The sequence below is a fragment of the Pipistrellus kuhlii genome, unplaced genomic scaffold, assembly GCF_014108245.1.
Source record: "Pipistrellus kuhlii isolate mPipKuh1 unplaced genomic scaffold, mPipKuh1.p scaffold_m20_p_13, whole genome shotgun sequence".
NCBI classification, from domain to species: Eukaryota; Metazoa; Chordata; class Mammalia; order Chiroptera; family Vespertilionidae; genus Pipistrellus; species Pipistrellus kuhlii.
The window spans coordinates 12610312-12626001 of record NW_023425438.1 but is presented as its reverse complement, the minus strand read 5'-3'; the positions used below and the strand labels follow the sequence as shown (position 1 = coordinate 12626001).

General features: G+C 41.0%; 1 protein-coding gene across 7 annotated transcripts in view; it reads right to left on the bottom strand.

The window, feature by feature from the left end:
• Positions 1-15690, bottom strand: part of RBKS (ribokinase) — a 70479-nt gene that overhangs the window by 41529 nt on the left and 13260 nt on the right. For 6 of the 7 annotated variants that reach the window (XM_045580574.1, XM_036434894.2, XM_045580576.1 and 3 more), the window contains exon 2: positions 8883-9015. In XM_045580574.1, the coding sequence (XP_045436530.1) occupies positions 8883-9015 (133 nt within the window). Of the gene's footprint in view, positions 1-8882; positions 9016-13790; positions 14001-15690 lie in introns of all 7 variants that reach the window. The other variant, XM_045580575.1, reaches the window with a different exon arrangement.

The window sequence follows — 15690 nt, the reverse complement described above, 5'->3', positions numbered from 1 at the left end:
ATAAACATTAACTAATTAATCTTCTTAATGTACGTTGCTAGACTTGGTTTCAGCCCAAAGAATTGTTATATACTAATGTTCCACTTTTATGTGAAGCATTAAAAAATATATATATTTTATTGATTTCTAAAAGAGAGGAAGGGAGAGGGATAGTGAGCTAGAAACATTGATGAGAGAGAAACATCGACCAGCTGCCTCCTCTACATCCCCTACTGGGGATGTGCCCGCAACCAAGGTACATGCTCTTGACAGGAATCAAACCTGGGACCTTTCAGTTCACAGGTTGACGCTCTATCCACTGAGCTAAACCGGCTTCGGCAAAATGTGAAGCATTTTAATGATGCTCACCAGTTCTATAAGTTCACTCTCACTTTGATCTCACCATGTGGAAATTCCCACTGAGACGGAGCTGTCCACCATCAACTATCCTCAGTATTTTTTTAAAAAATATATATTTTATTGATTTTTTTTTACAGAGAGGGAGAGGGATAGAAAGTTAGAAACATCAATCAGCTGACTCTTGCACACCCCCTACTGGGGATGTGCCCACAACCAAGGTACATGTCCTTGACTGGAATCGAACCTGGGACCTTTCAGTCCACAGGCCGGCACTCTATCCACTGGGCTAAACCAGTTAGGGCTATCCTCAGTATTTTTGAAGAATCTCAGTTGTTCATACTTCACTATAAATGACAGAATCTTTATAATGACTTGCCTGATGCCTTAGAATCTTATCTTCTCCCCAGACCCTGACTTGGAGCTCAGGAGGGAATTTAAAAAGCCCTTGCTACCTTGGTAGAGTGGAATTTCTTTGTTTTTGCATCCTTGCATCCATTCTGGTAATACTTCAGTTTTCCCTTTAGACATGCATTCCTTGCTCACTCATAGGCAACGTGATCAGGGGGGCACAGTTGTAAAATCAATGAACCTATGTTGTCACATCAACCAAACTCTCTAAACTCCGTAGTTTATTTTAGGGTTCCCTCTGATGTTGTACATTCTATGGGTTTTGGTAGATGTATAGACGAGTATCTGTGATTATATTCTCATATAGACTGGCTACACTGCCCTAAAACTCCTCTCTGCTCTGCCTGTTCATTGCTGTCTACCCCTAACCCTGGGCAACCATAGACCTTTTTCACTATCTATCGTTTTATCTTTTCCAGAGTGTCATCTAGTGGGAATCACTCCTGAACTATACTTCTATTTTTTCTGTCCTGCAGGTGAGCACTGCAGCAAGGGAGTATGTCTCTGTCCAGGTCTCAGCCCCTCCTGGTGTGCTCTGCTTGCCCACAGAAAATTGTTCCTCTCTGGATATATCAACAGAAAGAAACGTAGTTATTTACTTGAGTCAGGATCTGCAATGAGTGATGATAAAATTTCCTGGTGAGCATGTGGACCGTCTAGATCAGAGATTAGCCACTACTTTTTACTGTAAAGGACTAAATAGGTAATATTTCATTCATTCATTCATTCATTCATTCATTATTTATTTATTTTCAAATAGGTAATATTTTAGACTTTGCGGGCTATATTGCCTCTTATACAACAATTTACCCCTGCCATTGTAGAGTTGGCGGCCAAAGATAATATGTCAACAAATGGATGTGGCTGTATCCCAATAAAACTTAATTTACAAAAATATGTAGTGGGTAAGATTTGCCCCATGGATCATGTTTGCTGACCCCTGATTTAAATGCCACTTTTGATAGCTTATTCTGCAAAAGAACACCTTTCCTTTTGCTCCTTTTCTGGCTCAAGTGCTGATTAGGCAGTGACCTCAAACAGTGTGTAATCACTTCTTCCTAGCAGAACCTCTGTCTTTATAATGGAGAGCCCACCACAGTGTTGCCGTGGGCGAGTTCCCTGAGGAAGGGGCCATCTACCAAAAGTTTCCTTCCTGGAAGGCTGGCTGTTCACTTGTCTGGCAAGTAAGCGCTAAAGCATCCTAGTTGCTAGGTCAGAGATTCTTACCATAAGACTCGAGAGCTGAGCCAAGTTCTCTCATCTTTTTTTTTTTTTTTTTTTTAACACATTATTTAACTCTTTCCCATGGACAATCAGGGTATTATATAGTTGGGAAAGTATTATTATAAGAATGTTCTGGGGTTAAGAAAAGGACATCCCTAGGCATGTGGGCATACAAACTAAAGCAAAGACATTTCTCTCCCCTTTCCTATCAGTTTTCTATGGGAAGAATCTGTTGAAGGTGACTGTCAAGGGCAGGTAGTAAATGGTGATGATATAAACAGTAGCAAGTGCAGGGGTTAGGAGAAATTCTTTCTTTGCCCTCAAGAAACTGATAATATTGGAGGGAAATAAGACAGACCAGGTGGGACAGCATGAGCATCACAGGCATAACTGGGAAGGATTTCACGCTCAGGTAGTTGCATTTTGCAGACTTGCTGTAGTTGTATTTTAGAGGCTGCAGCAGCTGCCTGTCTTCTTCCTGCTCAGGGCACCGTCTGATTGGCTACATCCCTGGGTGATGGTTATGGTCCCAGCTTTATTCAAATGGCGAGTTCCTGGCAAGTCTGTTGGCTGGTCTTCTAAAGTCTATGTGAGACATGGGACAAAATACTGTGTTTTTTGCCTTCTTTGATATTCTCCTGTCTAAAAATAAAAGTCTGGTAACTAAAAAATAATGGAACAATAACAAGACTGCTGAGGATTAAGAGAAGTCAACTGAAGCTCCATTAACTGTACATCACCTAGGTCATTACAAAGTGAAAGAAGTGATGAAAAACCTAAGAACGCAAGACAGTATTCCCTTTGTGTCATGGAAGCCCCTCATGCTAGCTGTGTGGTTTTGGGTGAGCCGTTTTAATTCTCTGTAGGCTCCGTGTTCTTATCTGGAAAGCCACAGCAAGTTTGCTGTGAAGATAAAGTAAAGTAATATGCATAAAAGTACATTTAAAGCTATAAAGGATTAGTATAAAAGATGAAAGAAAAGTACATAAAATTCCAGTTTTGGGTTTGGTGCCGCCATCATCACCATCATGATCATGATCATGCTGCTTCTCTTGGGGGAAGGAACTCCTGCTGCTTGAATCCAGTCTTATAAACTACTTACGTGTCCATCTTGTTCTCCCTGATGCTTCAGCTCTTTCTGTGGAGTTCACACATGATACGAATGAAAGAACTTTGACAGCATAAGGACTATTATAAAGGCACCTTCATGGGGTATCTTTGGAGGCTTCCCTGTTTTCCTGGTCACACGTTGACTATCAAGTTGAAATGAAAACTTGAAGTATGTTGGCCATGAGGCAGAATGGTGCTCATGGAAGTCTGGAATCTAATTTCAGTTATGCTGTTACCAAGCTAATTAAAATTCTTTACTACGTTTTGTGACAAATTGTTCCATCTGAGCCCCAGGCTGTAGGGTGGGACTGGTTGGTGTGAGTTACCTTTGGCAGGAAAGAAACCAATAATTCTCAGTCTTAGCTGCTCATCAGTATCTCCTGAGAAGCTTGTAAACATCCTGATGCTCAGGTTTCTAGAACATCCCAGACCAATTCAATCAGGCCTCTGCCGGTGAGACCAGCACGCTTCCCAGGTGATTACCATGTGTGAACTCCAGTCAAGGATTGGACCGTGATTGCAGAATTCAGGTTGGAGGTGTCTGTAAAGGCTTGTGTGCACCGAAGAAGAGAGCACAGTCCTGCTTGCTAGTAGGTTGGTAAGTCCTCTAAGTGGGAGCCCGGAGAAGTGTGACCTGCAGAATCTGATGGGGGCGAGGAGCCCATCAGGATCCAACATTGGGATCAAGGTATGGTGAAGCCCGAGAGATTTCCTTGGCTTGTGTTTGCTGACTAGACTCATTTTGACGTGGCCCAGGCTGCTTCTGCCTCCATGGGGAAGGCTCTCTTTGCATCGAGGGAGACCCAGTCAGGGGCTTCCATGGCCCAGAACCGTGGTCGGCAAACTGCGGCTTGTGAGCCTCATGTGGCTCTTTGGCCCCTTGAGTGTGGCTCTTCTACAAAATACCATGGCCTGGGCGAATCTATTTTGAAGAAGTGGTGTTAGAAGAATAAGTTTAAAAAATTTCGCTCTCCAAAGAAATTTCAATCGTTGTACTGTTGATATTTGGCTCTGTTGACTAATGAGTTTGCCTATCACTGGTCCAGAACAATGGCCTACCACTGAGGAGGGGAACTATCAGTTAGCACTATCATAATAAACACCTGCATTTCAAGATGGTGGAGGAATGGGCTGTTTGGAATCCTTGAATAGTGGAAAACATCGAGTAATTCCACCCATCAACATACTAGTATAACTGATGTCAAAACACAGAGGACCAAGATTTCTTACCTGAGGTTATATGAAATTAAATATTCTGCTAAAAATGTTATCACATATATTACAACAGGTTACTGATTTTCAAAGTTAGGATATGGGCAAATATAATCAGTACTGAAACTAGGCTGTGATTCAAGACATTTCGTGACTTTCAGTGGCTGAGGGTCAAAATGAGCAGCAGGTTTAGAAGATTAAGCTGGATTTGCTGTCGTGAAACAAAACGCAGCAGCTGCTTTAAAAGTAAATTCCTCATATTAACTTTTAACCTGCCATTTGTGGCTTTATCATAAAAGATGAAAGAAAAATACATAAAATCCCAGTTTTTTAAGCTTGCTGGTTGTTTAAATCCCAGATAAACGGTGTTTACCTTAATAATGGCCTTTAATATACAGAGTTAACGTTAACATTACCATTATCAGGCCAGCTTATCTGAGCATGGGAATGGGTTTGTGATAATCCAATGATTTCTTCAATTCTTTTAAAATGAGGCATATTTTATTTATTTGGTCAACTAGTGTTAGCCAGTGGTCTTTCAAAGGATGTCAGGAAAGGGCAGATTGCACTTCATTGTATGTTACCTTGAAAGGCTGGTGCCTAATTTTTGATATTTGAAAATCAAATCTCAGTGCATGATTAGTTGATTGTCCTACTATAATCTTAACATAGAAGGAAATTTCTGATTAAGATGATGGGTACTCAAATATACTGCTTTCCATGCTGACTGGTGAAGCCTCAGTTTGTTTTTTCATTTTCAATCTATTCAGGCTAATAATTTTGCAAAATATAGTATCAATGAAATGAAACAAAGTCATACAAAATACAAGGCCTAATTTAGTATATATTATTTATATTCTATTCACCAGCTATAATATAAAGCTACTCCGTCAAATTGCTCTAAATATTTATGTTTACGCTGAGTTTCTATACTGTCCAGTCCAGTGATCATGCTGCTTTAGAGAGAGAAAGAAACACCAATGATGAGAGAGAGGCAGCACTGGTCTAACGTAATGCCTCTGTCCCAGAACTTCATTCCTGGCATTTCCACTCTGAATGGAAAACAGTACTTGTATTAGAGAGTCGAGTCTCATGTTTGAAGGAAGCAAAACCAGGTAATTTCTTGAAGGTCCTTGCTTGCTGACTTCCCATCTGGGCTGCGTGGGTTCATGCCTGCTTGTGGTTTCCTTCCACCTGCATAGGAAGCAGGGTCTCTGGGCTTATGCTGGGCCACTGCTTTTTTTTAGCTTTTTATTCTACCTTTGGCCTCCTGAGATGCCAGGTTTTGATGTTTAGAGATATCTTTCTCCTCTCTAACGTTTGGCTTCAATGGAAGGGAGGAAGAGAAACATGTAAATCAGGTGAAGCCCTAGGAAGGGTGTCCTAGCAGGTTCTTTGCCCTGCCAAGAGGACTTTCATTTTCCTGCATTTTAATCTCAAAGTATCTTTAATTACCCTTGGCCTGTTGCCTTGGCCCATGACTCAGTTAAATACTGACTACACAACTCTTAGCTACTTGGTCTTTCATTTTACACATTCCACTGTACGCATATTGATGGCCTCCTACTTGATAGTTCTTGCCACAGTATCTTGACAAGTATTTCTCCTTAGCTCAAAGTAAGATGTTTTGCACATGCCATGGAACAGTCTTACTTGAATTTTATTTTATTTTTTTTGCCAGGCAGTAATAGGTAAGTTAATGTTGCTAAGAAATCCATACAAAAATTTCTGTTTTTCTTTTGTTCCATCTGTTCAATTTTATCTTGAGTAATTTAATGATTTTGGGTTCTACTTGGAATTTTCATCTTTAAAAAACTGCCATAAAACAGTCTGGCTAATTTGCTCAATTAAAATATATTTCACAATGGGAAGAAATATCATGATTAATGGATAACAATAACTTCTACTAGAAAAGAGATTTTATTTTTTTGTTAAGAAGTCTAAGCATAGCCCTAGCTGGTTTGGTTCAGTGGATAGAGTGTTGGCCTGAAGACTGAAGGGTCCCAGGTTTGATTCTGGTCAGGGGCACATGCCCAGGTTGGGGACTCGATCCCCAGGGAGGGGTGTGTAGGAGGCAGTTGGCCAATGATTTTCTCTCATCATTGGTGTTTCTTTCTCTCTCTCTCTCTCCATCTCCCTTCCTCTCTAAAATAAAAATATTTTTTTGGAGGGTGGTGGTGGAAAAGAAGTCTAAGAATATTATGCAATTAGATTAATCTTAAATAAATCCATATCTAAATATCTCAGGTGGTTGAAGCAAAGTCATCCTGTATAGATTTTAGCTAACCTCTCTGTACAGATCCCCAGGTAAATTCCACCATAGAGCTAAACACTAGAGGACTAAGTCATGGATGTGTTAGATATAAAGGACTTTCAAAACTGGGCAGGGACTAATATAAACCATCATTCATAGGCCAGAATAAAATAATCAGCACCTTTGCTTTAACCAACCTCCTAAAGAGAACATTTCCCCAAACACAGCCTTCTGCCTACTGTTCCCCTCAGACCGACTTCTGTGGTTTCACCATTCATTTCTCAAGGTCAGTTCCACAATTAAAATATTTCTATTTTGCATTTCTCTCTTTGCCTCAAATTAACCTAAAATAAAACGAATCTCCAAACCGCTGAGTGGATGAGATCCTATGGGACACCCCATTTTGACTCTAATGGCTAAATGAGTAGCTTTTATAAAAACTTGCAAGAGGGGGCTCTCTAATCTCTCTCTTTTAACAGCTCCAGCTCTAGGGAGCTCCTCTCTCCCCACAGCTATTCTCAGTACCTTGTTCCAACACTAATTCTCTCTCTAGATTTCCCCAGCCTGGAAATGACATCCTCTTTCCAGTTTCCAAGCCCATTAAGTCAGCACCATCTTATTACTCCCCAAACCCTTCATTTCTAATCAAGTAGAGGATGGATCAAGCACAACATTTTTAATTGGCTCCCTCTCTAAGCCCCATAATTCCTAGCATATAATATTGGTCATCAATAATTAATTGCTGATTAATTGATATTTTAAATCTATTAAGAGCTCAACCTTAGCAAATGAGGGTTTCTTGTGTTTCATGAGCTGGTTTTGCCCAAACAGCCAGATGAGAATTATATCATGTTAATCATAAATTAGAAACAAAGCTACAGTTCATTAGAAGACGAAGTGATAATTGTACAGCTTATGCATCATTTAAAGACTCCCTCGGAGAAGAAAGTGCTGTATGCAATGGGAAGTGATATTTCAGAGACATTTTGGTAAAATCTGCCCAGTGCACAGCAGAGAGCTCATTCCTTTAAATTTCTCATATTTTTCTTATCCTCTACTATACAGACCCAGAATAGCTTTCCTGTTATACCAGTAATGATAGCATCATAAAATTTCATTAAAGATGCAAAAGTTGAACCTTTGGTAGTCAATTCTGTTTGATTTACTTAAAAAAAATGTTTTATTGACTATTTCACAGAGAGGAAGGGACAGGGACAGAGTGCCAGAAACATTGATGAGAGAGAAACATCAATCAGCTGCCTCCTACACCCCCCTCACCCCCACTGGGTATGTGTCCGCAGTCAAGGCAAATGCCCCCGACCGGAATCGAACCTGGGACCCTTCAGTCCGCAGGCTGACACTCCATCCACTGAGCCAAACCAGCCAGGGCTTGATTTACTTTTGAGATCACTTCAGTGGGTGGATGGAAATAGAAATATGAATTTTAGTTTCCTTTAAATACCTGAAGACAGAACTACACCTAAAGATCAGTGATGTCCAGTCAGTAAGGCCCAGATTCCTTTCTGATCCAAGATACAGCATCAGAGGGAAAAAACAACAACCCAGAGATGAGTAAATCACCAGTTATTAAATCAAGTTTCTAAAAGCTGTGTTGATGCAGTAAAACCTGCTAAAAACAGCTGGATGGTGTTGCTCAGTGGTTAAGTATACATATATGAATCAGGAGGTCATGGCTCGATTCCTGGTCAGGGCACAGTAGGGGGCGTGCAGGAGGCAGCCATCAATGATTCTCATCATTGATATTTCTCTCCCTTTCTCTCCCTTCCTCTCTGAAATCAATTTTAAAAATCTTATTTAATATCTATATATATACATATATATAGATATATAGATATAGATATAGATATATACAGATAAATGGATACACAAATTGTGGCATAGGCAATGGAGTACTATTCAGCCACAGAAGGAATGGAGTACTGATACTTGCTATAAGGTAGATGAACCCTGAAAACATTATGCTAAGTGAAATAAGCCAGACACAAAATGTCACATTTCATATGATTCCATTTATAGTAAATCGTCAGAAATAGATAAACCCATAGAGACAAGATGTAGATTGGTGGTTGCCAGGGGCCACGGGGAGGAGGAAATGGGGAGCGAATGCTTAATGTAAAGAGCTTTCTTTTGCAATGATGGAAATATTCTGGAACTACAATAGATCGATATGGTAGTTGAACAACACTGCGATTCTACTAAATGCCACTGAATTGTTCCTTTTAAAATAGTTAAAAAAATAAATAAAACCAGTGAACTCAGACCTCAAAACCATATTCTTGTCGTTAGAGTACTGTCCACTGGACTTGACACTTACCTTGCACACCATGGCCGTCTTTGCTCCAAGCCTGGCAGCTTGGACACACTGGTTGGCACCTTTCCCTCCAAAGCCAATAAAAAACTTATGTCCATGGATGGTCTCTCCGGTTTTTGGCAAACGAGGAGTAAGGCTGTCATAATTGAAAAGGAGAAGGAAAAAAACAAACACACACACATCGTTAACTGCAACCCATTTTGAGTTCTTCAGGAGAGAGAGGGAAGGTTGTGTGGTGGAGCTCTAAGCAGACAGACCCGCAGGCAGAAGCCGGGCAGGGAGAGACCCTCTCCTTCCAGACAGCCTTCAGTAGTTCGCATCACTTTTGAGACGGTGTCTGCCTGACAGGATTCCTCTGCCCTGCGGCCCTGTGCTACCATGGCCCTACTTCTTGGCCCTACTTCGTATGACAGCTCCTGGGATCTGGACTGCATCAGGGCCATTCAGGGGAGCCTGCTTTCCCCTTGGGGAACTCTCAGGACTTCGGGAGAAGAGTGAAGCTGCAATGCCAGGCGCTAAAGAATCTGATTTGTTTCCTTGAGGGTGGGATAGGAGTGGGGTATTTGGATGGCAGTTCAGGGTTTCATCCTAATCCATCCTTTATATTACCCATTTCATGCACTGACTAAAAGAGAGCATCTATTTACAAAAAAAAGGTGGATGAGAGCTAAGTTTAGTTTTATATTTTACTACAGAAAAATCCAAACACATAAAACTAGAGAAAATAGTATATTGATTTTTTCCTATACCCATCACCCAGATTCAGCTATTGTCAACTGTTAGCCAATGTTGTTTCAGTCTACATCTTCATCAACTTCAAGAACTAAGGATCTTTACTAACAGGTTATTATTGACACATTATGCCTAAGGTAGTATTAAATGAGGCAAAAAATAGAAGTAAAAGTTTTGCTCCAGTGTATAATTTTCCTAACAGTACAGGAGGAAGATGTGAGGAAACCAAGTCTTTGAAGGACAGAAGACTTTAAGATGGAAAACGAGTTCTGGGTGGAGGGGCAAGTGAAGAAGACGGGCTCAGTGGCATGAGGACTGATTGGCCACAAAGAAGCAGGCCAAAGGCCAGATGGAGCAGATGGAGAGGTGGTAGGTCTGATCAAAAAGGTTAATTAGCTCTAGGTGGGAAAGAAAGGCCAAGAGAGAAGTTTACATGGTAAGTCAACTGAGAACCTACTTTGTTTTAGCAGATTAGAAATTCACGTTCATTTTCAATAGAGACTGTGATCTATCCAGCATCTTTTCGTATTAGAGTAACGAAACAATGCCAGTTCCTACAGGTCACTGACAGCCTGTTTGCAGTGGGATGCCATATGACTATTGACAGGAACGCATGATTGTGTCAATAAAGACCAAGTTCAACCTGGAACCTCCTTTATGTAGCTCTGAAAGTCTCAAATTGAGCTAAGCCACTGTCAAATATGGTTATTTGAGATTCAAGAGATTCATCAATAATTTGAAAACATCCCACTCCACTCCTCCCCTTTTCAAGTCTATTTTTATCTCGGATTCTAAATGCATTTATAGTACTGATGAAAAAAATATACATCTACAAGGTTCACTTCTGAAAGAGGTACTCAATCAAGGGAAAAATGGTTTTAATGTAATGTTATTATCCTGTCATTTAATTTAGCAATGACAAGTGATGATGAGATTTTGATTTGCATCAGAAATCTTAAACATTTTAGGATTCTGTTATGAACAGGCAATGATGAGTAATCTGTGTGATTGAGTAACTATGTGAATTCTTGGCTTATTGATGCTGCTATAAACAACATTCATAACAACTTTAAAGAGAAAAACTATCCAATGTGGCTAAAAAACAGGCCAAATAATTTAATTAGTAAGACTGTCACTAAAGAAACGTAGGACTTCCACTATATTTATACTTATATCTGGGTCACACGCCACTGGTTTGAATCAAGTGTATTATCAAACCATGAAAAATATACCACCATATTATTATTGGGATATACATGTACTAGTATGTGGGGGAGAAGTGAAATCGGGTTTGATGTGGGAGCAGATGGCTGGGATTTAGACAATGTATAGTAAGACAAGCACTGTACTAATGCAGCCATTACTGGAATTCCTCACTCCTTTGGAGATCTTTTTTTTTAATCTTCTGCTTCTTTGCCCTATTCTTCTCCTCTCCTCTCCTCTCCTCTCCTCTCCTCTCCTCTCCTCTCCTCTCCTCTCCGGAGATCTTTTTTTTTTTTTTTTTTTTTTTTTTTTTTTATCTTCTGCTTCTTTGCCCTATTCTTCTCCTCTCCTCTCCTCTCCTCTCCTCTCCTCTCCTCTCCTCCCCTCCCCTCCTCTTCTCTCTTCCCTTCCCTTCCCCTTTCCCTTCCCTTCCCCCTTCCCTTCCCCTTTCCCTTCCCTTCCCTTCCTTTCCCCCTTCCCTTCCCTTTTCCCTTCCCTTCCCTTCCCTCTTCCCTTCCCTTCCCTTCCCTTTTCCCTTCCCATTCCCTTCCCTTCCATTTTCCCTTCCCTTTCCCTTTCCTTCCATTTTCCCTTCTCTTCCCTTCCCTCTTCCCTTCCCTCTTCCCTTCCCTTTTCCCTTCCCTTCCCTTCCCTCTTCCCTTCCCCTCCCCTCCCTTCCCTTCCCTTCCCTTCCCTTCCCCTTCCCCTTCCTCCCCTCCCTCTCTTCCCCTCCCCTCCCCTCCCCTCCTCTTCCCTTCCCTCTCTTCCTCTCTTCCCTCCCCTCCCCTCCTCTTCCCTTCCTTCTCTTCTCTCTTCTCTTCTCTTCTCTTCTCTTCTCTTCTCTTCTCTTCTCTTCTCTTCTCTTCTCTTCTCTTCTCTTCTCTTCTCTTCTCTTCTCTTCTCTTCTCTTCTCTTCTCTCTTCTCTCAATTGTAGACCTTCTCTGCCTGAGGACAGTCTGTCATGTTCCCCACTTTATTTCTGTTGCCTGTCACTTAGTATGGGGTTAACATATTTGCTGATTGAACAGATGTTTATGGCTCACCTTCTCTCAGGGTTAGCAGAATAGGCCACCCCAAAATATGACTGTAGGAGTTCGGGACACACTACCCCAAAACATGCCACTTCGGTATATTACTCTGAGCTGTAGGCACTTGAGAAACAGCGGATTCAGGGAAGAGGCTTTCCCTGAACTTTGCTTCTCTGCCTATCGCAAACATACCTTCCATGTCTTCCCAGGGCCCATTCACCTTTCTTAAAAGTTCTACCTCTCCTCCCTTTACCCTATTAAAATGTTACTTAGCACTCAATTTGAAGTCAACTTGAGGAGTTACTCATTTTTTTTTTCTTCTGGCTTTCCCCCATGTATATAATGAGGGATACAATTTTAATAAACTTCTGTTTGTTTTTCTCTTGTTGATCTTTTATTACAGGGGTCTCGGTCAAAGAACTCAGAAGGGTGGAGGGAAAATTATCTTTCCTCTCCTACATCTCTTTTCTATGTCTCCTTTGTGTAATCTCCATTCTTCTGAACTGAGGCTGTGGAGGTGTGGAAGGAGGAGGACATTGGCAGGGATGACCAGTTGTCTGGAAATGACAATTCCATGTTTTACCAGACCATGCCCACTGCATTCCCACTGCATTCCCAGTATCAGCAGCATTCCTCTTCTACAAGCAGGAACTCTGTCATTCCTCCACTAATGCATTAATTCCAAAATGTAAAGTCAGTGTTTTCCAATGTACTTCCTATAGGGCATAATCAACTTGCTGACGATGAGGAAAAAAATCTAACCACGAAGCAAGTAATACAGGAGTTGAAAAAACATGTCACAGGACAAGATTAGTATGACCCAATGCATATTTTTAAAAGGAAAAAAAGGTTTATGTATATGGTCTCAGATGATATGTGAATGCATAGACAATGAAATGTTAATGACAGGGTGGGGGTAGGGAGCAAGAGTTCATGTTTTACTTTCTATCCTCATACGCAGAAGTGCATGCAACGAAAATAGAGTTGTGTGTTATGGGAGACCACTTCTCTCTACCTCAGAGTCATCTGTTGTCCCTGCAACGTCTTCTAGCCACTGGCTCTTCCTAGGCTCCAGCTGGCTCCTTGCAGGTGCCAGCCACCTAACAGTGCCACTCTGTCCACTCCTGGGTTTCTGGTTCGTCAGGCTGTCCTGCAGGATTGAGCAACTAGTTGTGCATAGGGGTGGCCAACTTGAACATGGCAGGCATTTTTGTAAGGCTCTTCCCACTCCTCTGCTTCGCTTGCCCTGTCCCTGGCTCTTGCTCCTTGGGTCAGAGTCCTGAATAGGGTATTTGTGTTTAAGCGTTTGTCTTATGCTCTGCTTTCTGTTAAACCCACATTAACACTTCTTATTCCTTGTTTATTATTTTTTTTAATAGAAGTAAATAGAGTAGAGAGCAACTAAAAAAGTTAGTTACAAAAAAAAGGCAGAAGAATTTCCGAATTATAAATCCTAATTAACTTTAAATTAGGTTTCCTATCTTTTTTCTTTAATGAAATCATGAAATTCAGTTCAGGTTCAAGGGAGGAACTGCACAAAGTCTCATCCCCCGGAGGAAAGCATTACTATGATCCACCTCAATTCAGACATGAGGCTTAGCAAGGTGCCAAAGACAGACAAGTTACAGTGCTCAAAGAAAAAAAAAGAAAAAAAAAAAGGAAGCAGTACTGGGAGAAATAGACTGTTGCTAGCGTCTAATAATTTAACATAGTATAAATTTCTGAATGGGGGAAAAAACTCAAACAGAGAAAACCAGTCATAAGAATTATACTTGAATTTAAGACATATTCGTAGCTTTAAAAAGGTCATGGCATTTTAAAGTTGGACAGAAGGAAACGTCGATAACTGTTCCTGGATGGCCCTCTGATTTCCTGGGCCACAAGAGGCCACGGGGTGAGCCTGCTTGTGCAAGGCAGAGGCCCTGAGCCTCTTACTGACTCTATTACCTTTGACAGCTTTCCCTCTTTCAACCAGCTTCTTCTCTTGCAAAACAGGTTTAATAATACTTGTCAACTCCTTAAATGCCCGGGTTTTGTGCTCTGAGTTATTTCACTGACAGGTGTTAGCAGAACAACTTATCATTGCTTTTAACTTCTTGACAATGATGTGCTTGTTACAGATTCTCAGAGATGATTCACAGCAGAGAGAGGAATGACCTGGTGAAATAGAGAGAAGGGTTTCGACCAAAAAGGTCACACTAATAACTGGCTCAGCCCAGAGTCCGGGACTGCGCTGCCTTTTGGCTTTTGTATTCCATCCTTTCTTCTTCTGGCTACAAGCTTCTGACACACCGTACAACTAGAATAAGGATCGTTCTATTAGTTATGGCCCAATTAAAATTCATTACGCTCACTTATTATTCCTGCTGCCTGTGCTCTCCAACTCTACCCGTTCTTCTCAGCGTTTGGGTATGCCACGTTTACGAGGAGGAGAGTACTTTGCAAACCAAGTTAGTACCTATTTCTACCTCCGTAAAAACAACTTAGCCGCCCAACAAAAACTCCAGTCCGTGCTTCCTAACCCAACATTTGCAGACATATATATGATTTAGTCAAGGAAATGAAACACGAATTATATTTGAAACAGTTCTTCACTGAATTTTGATTTCTAGCCAATCTTTTCCTAGCTAACAAGTCATTTGTCTGAGGATGTAGCTACTCTTGAATTTATAGAATAGAAAAAACAGTCCTCTAGCCAGAAGTGGCCAGCCTTTCAGAACGCCATACCCTTGACCCTTATTTATCTGAATTCTGCTTATGTGTGAATAACTGGGCTAAGCACTTAGGAGAGCCAACAAGAGGAGCATGTTATGTATGGTCTTCTCCCGGGTGTGTTCTTACATGGCTTCCTTTCATTCACATCTCTGCTCAAATGTTACCTCCTCAGAGAGACCTTCCCAGCCACCTTATAAGAAATACCCCCTTTCTATTTTATCCTTTTCAACTTTTTAAAAATTGATTCCAGAGCGAAAGGGAGAGGGGGGAGATAGAAAATTAATGACGAGAGAATCATTGATTGGCTGCCTCCAGCATGCACTCCACTGGGGATTGAGCCTGCAACCCGGGCATGTGCCCTGACCTGAATCAAACCATGACCTCCTGATTCCTATTTTAATTTCTGTTAAGTATTTATTCATCCATTCTGGCAAGAAACACCAGGTTTTCTGGATCAGAGACAGCCTTTTACTCATAATTGCATTAATTAGTTCTCTGTCCCAATCCCAACAGATAACACGATGAGAGAAACCTCAAAATAATGAATTTTTGGAGTTTATATAGGACAGTTGACACAGCTGTTGCTCCTCTTTTCCTCTGGGAAGGGGGTAACAGGAGGAGGGAAGGAGGCCAAAGAGGACCTTTGCTTTATAATATAACAAAATCTTCTCAGGAGGTGGGGCAGGTCTCTCGGTTTACAACCTCTAGAATGTAAATAAATGCGTCCAGGGGAGAAATCTCTAAATCTTCCATGTTTCTAACTTCTGAGGTTTGTAAATTAGGTGGTTATGGATCACATTTTCCTAATTTTTTTGCATGACTATTTTTTAAATAGATGCTGAATATTGAAAATATTACATTGTTGAGCGTCTTAAGTTGTTTTTCTAAAAGGTAGATTTTTTTTTTTTTTTTCAGGCAGTTAAGTAATTTGAGGATCTGTCCCATTCTTCTGAGGATAGTTTTGAGATTAGTTAAGGTGAGTTTGGGGTAGCCTTTAGGGCAAGTTCACCCTTCTACTAAGTTGTGGATATTCTGGGATTTTTATGGAATGCTCTCTGGCTAGTTAGAACTCAACACCTCCCATTCCTGTATGATTTCTGGGAAATGTCCAGCTTAGAACTCTTCAGTAGTT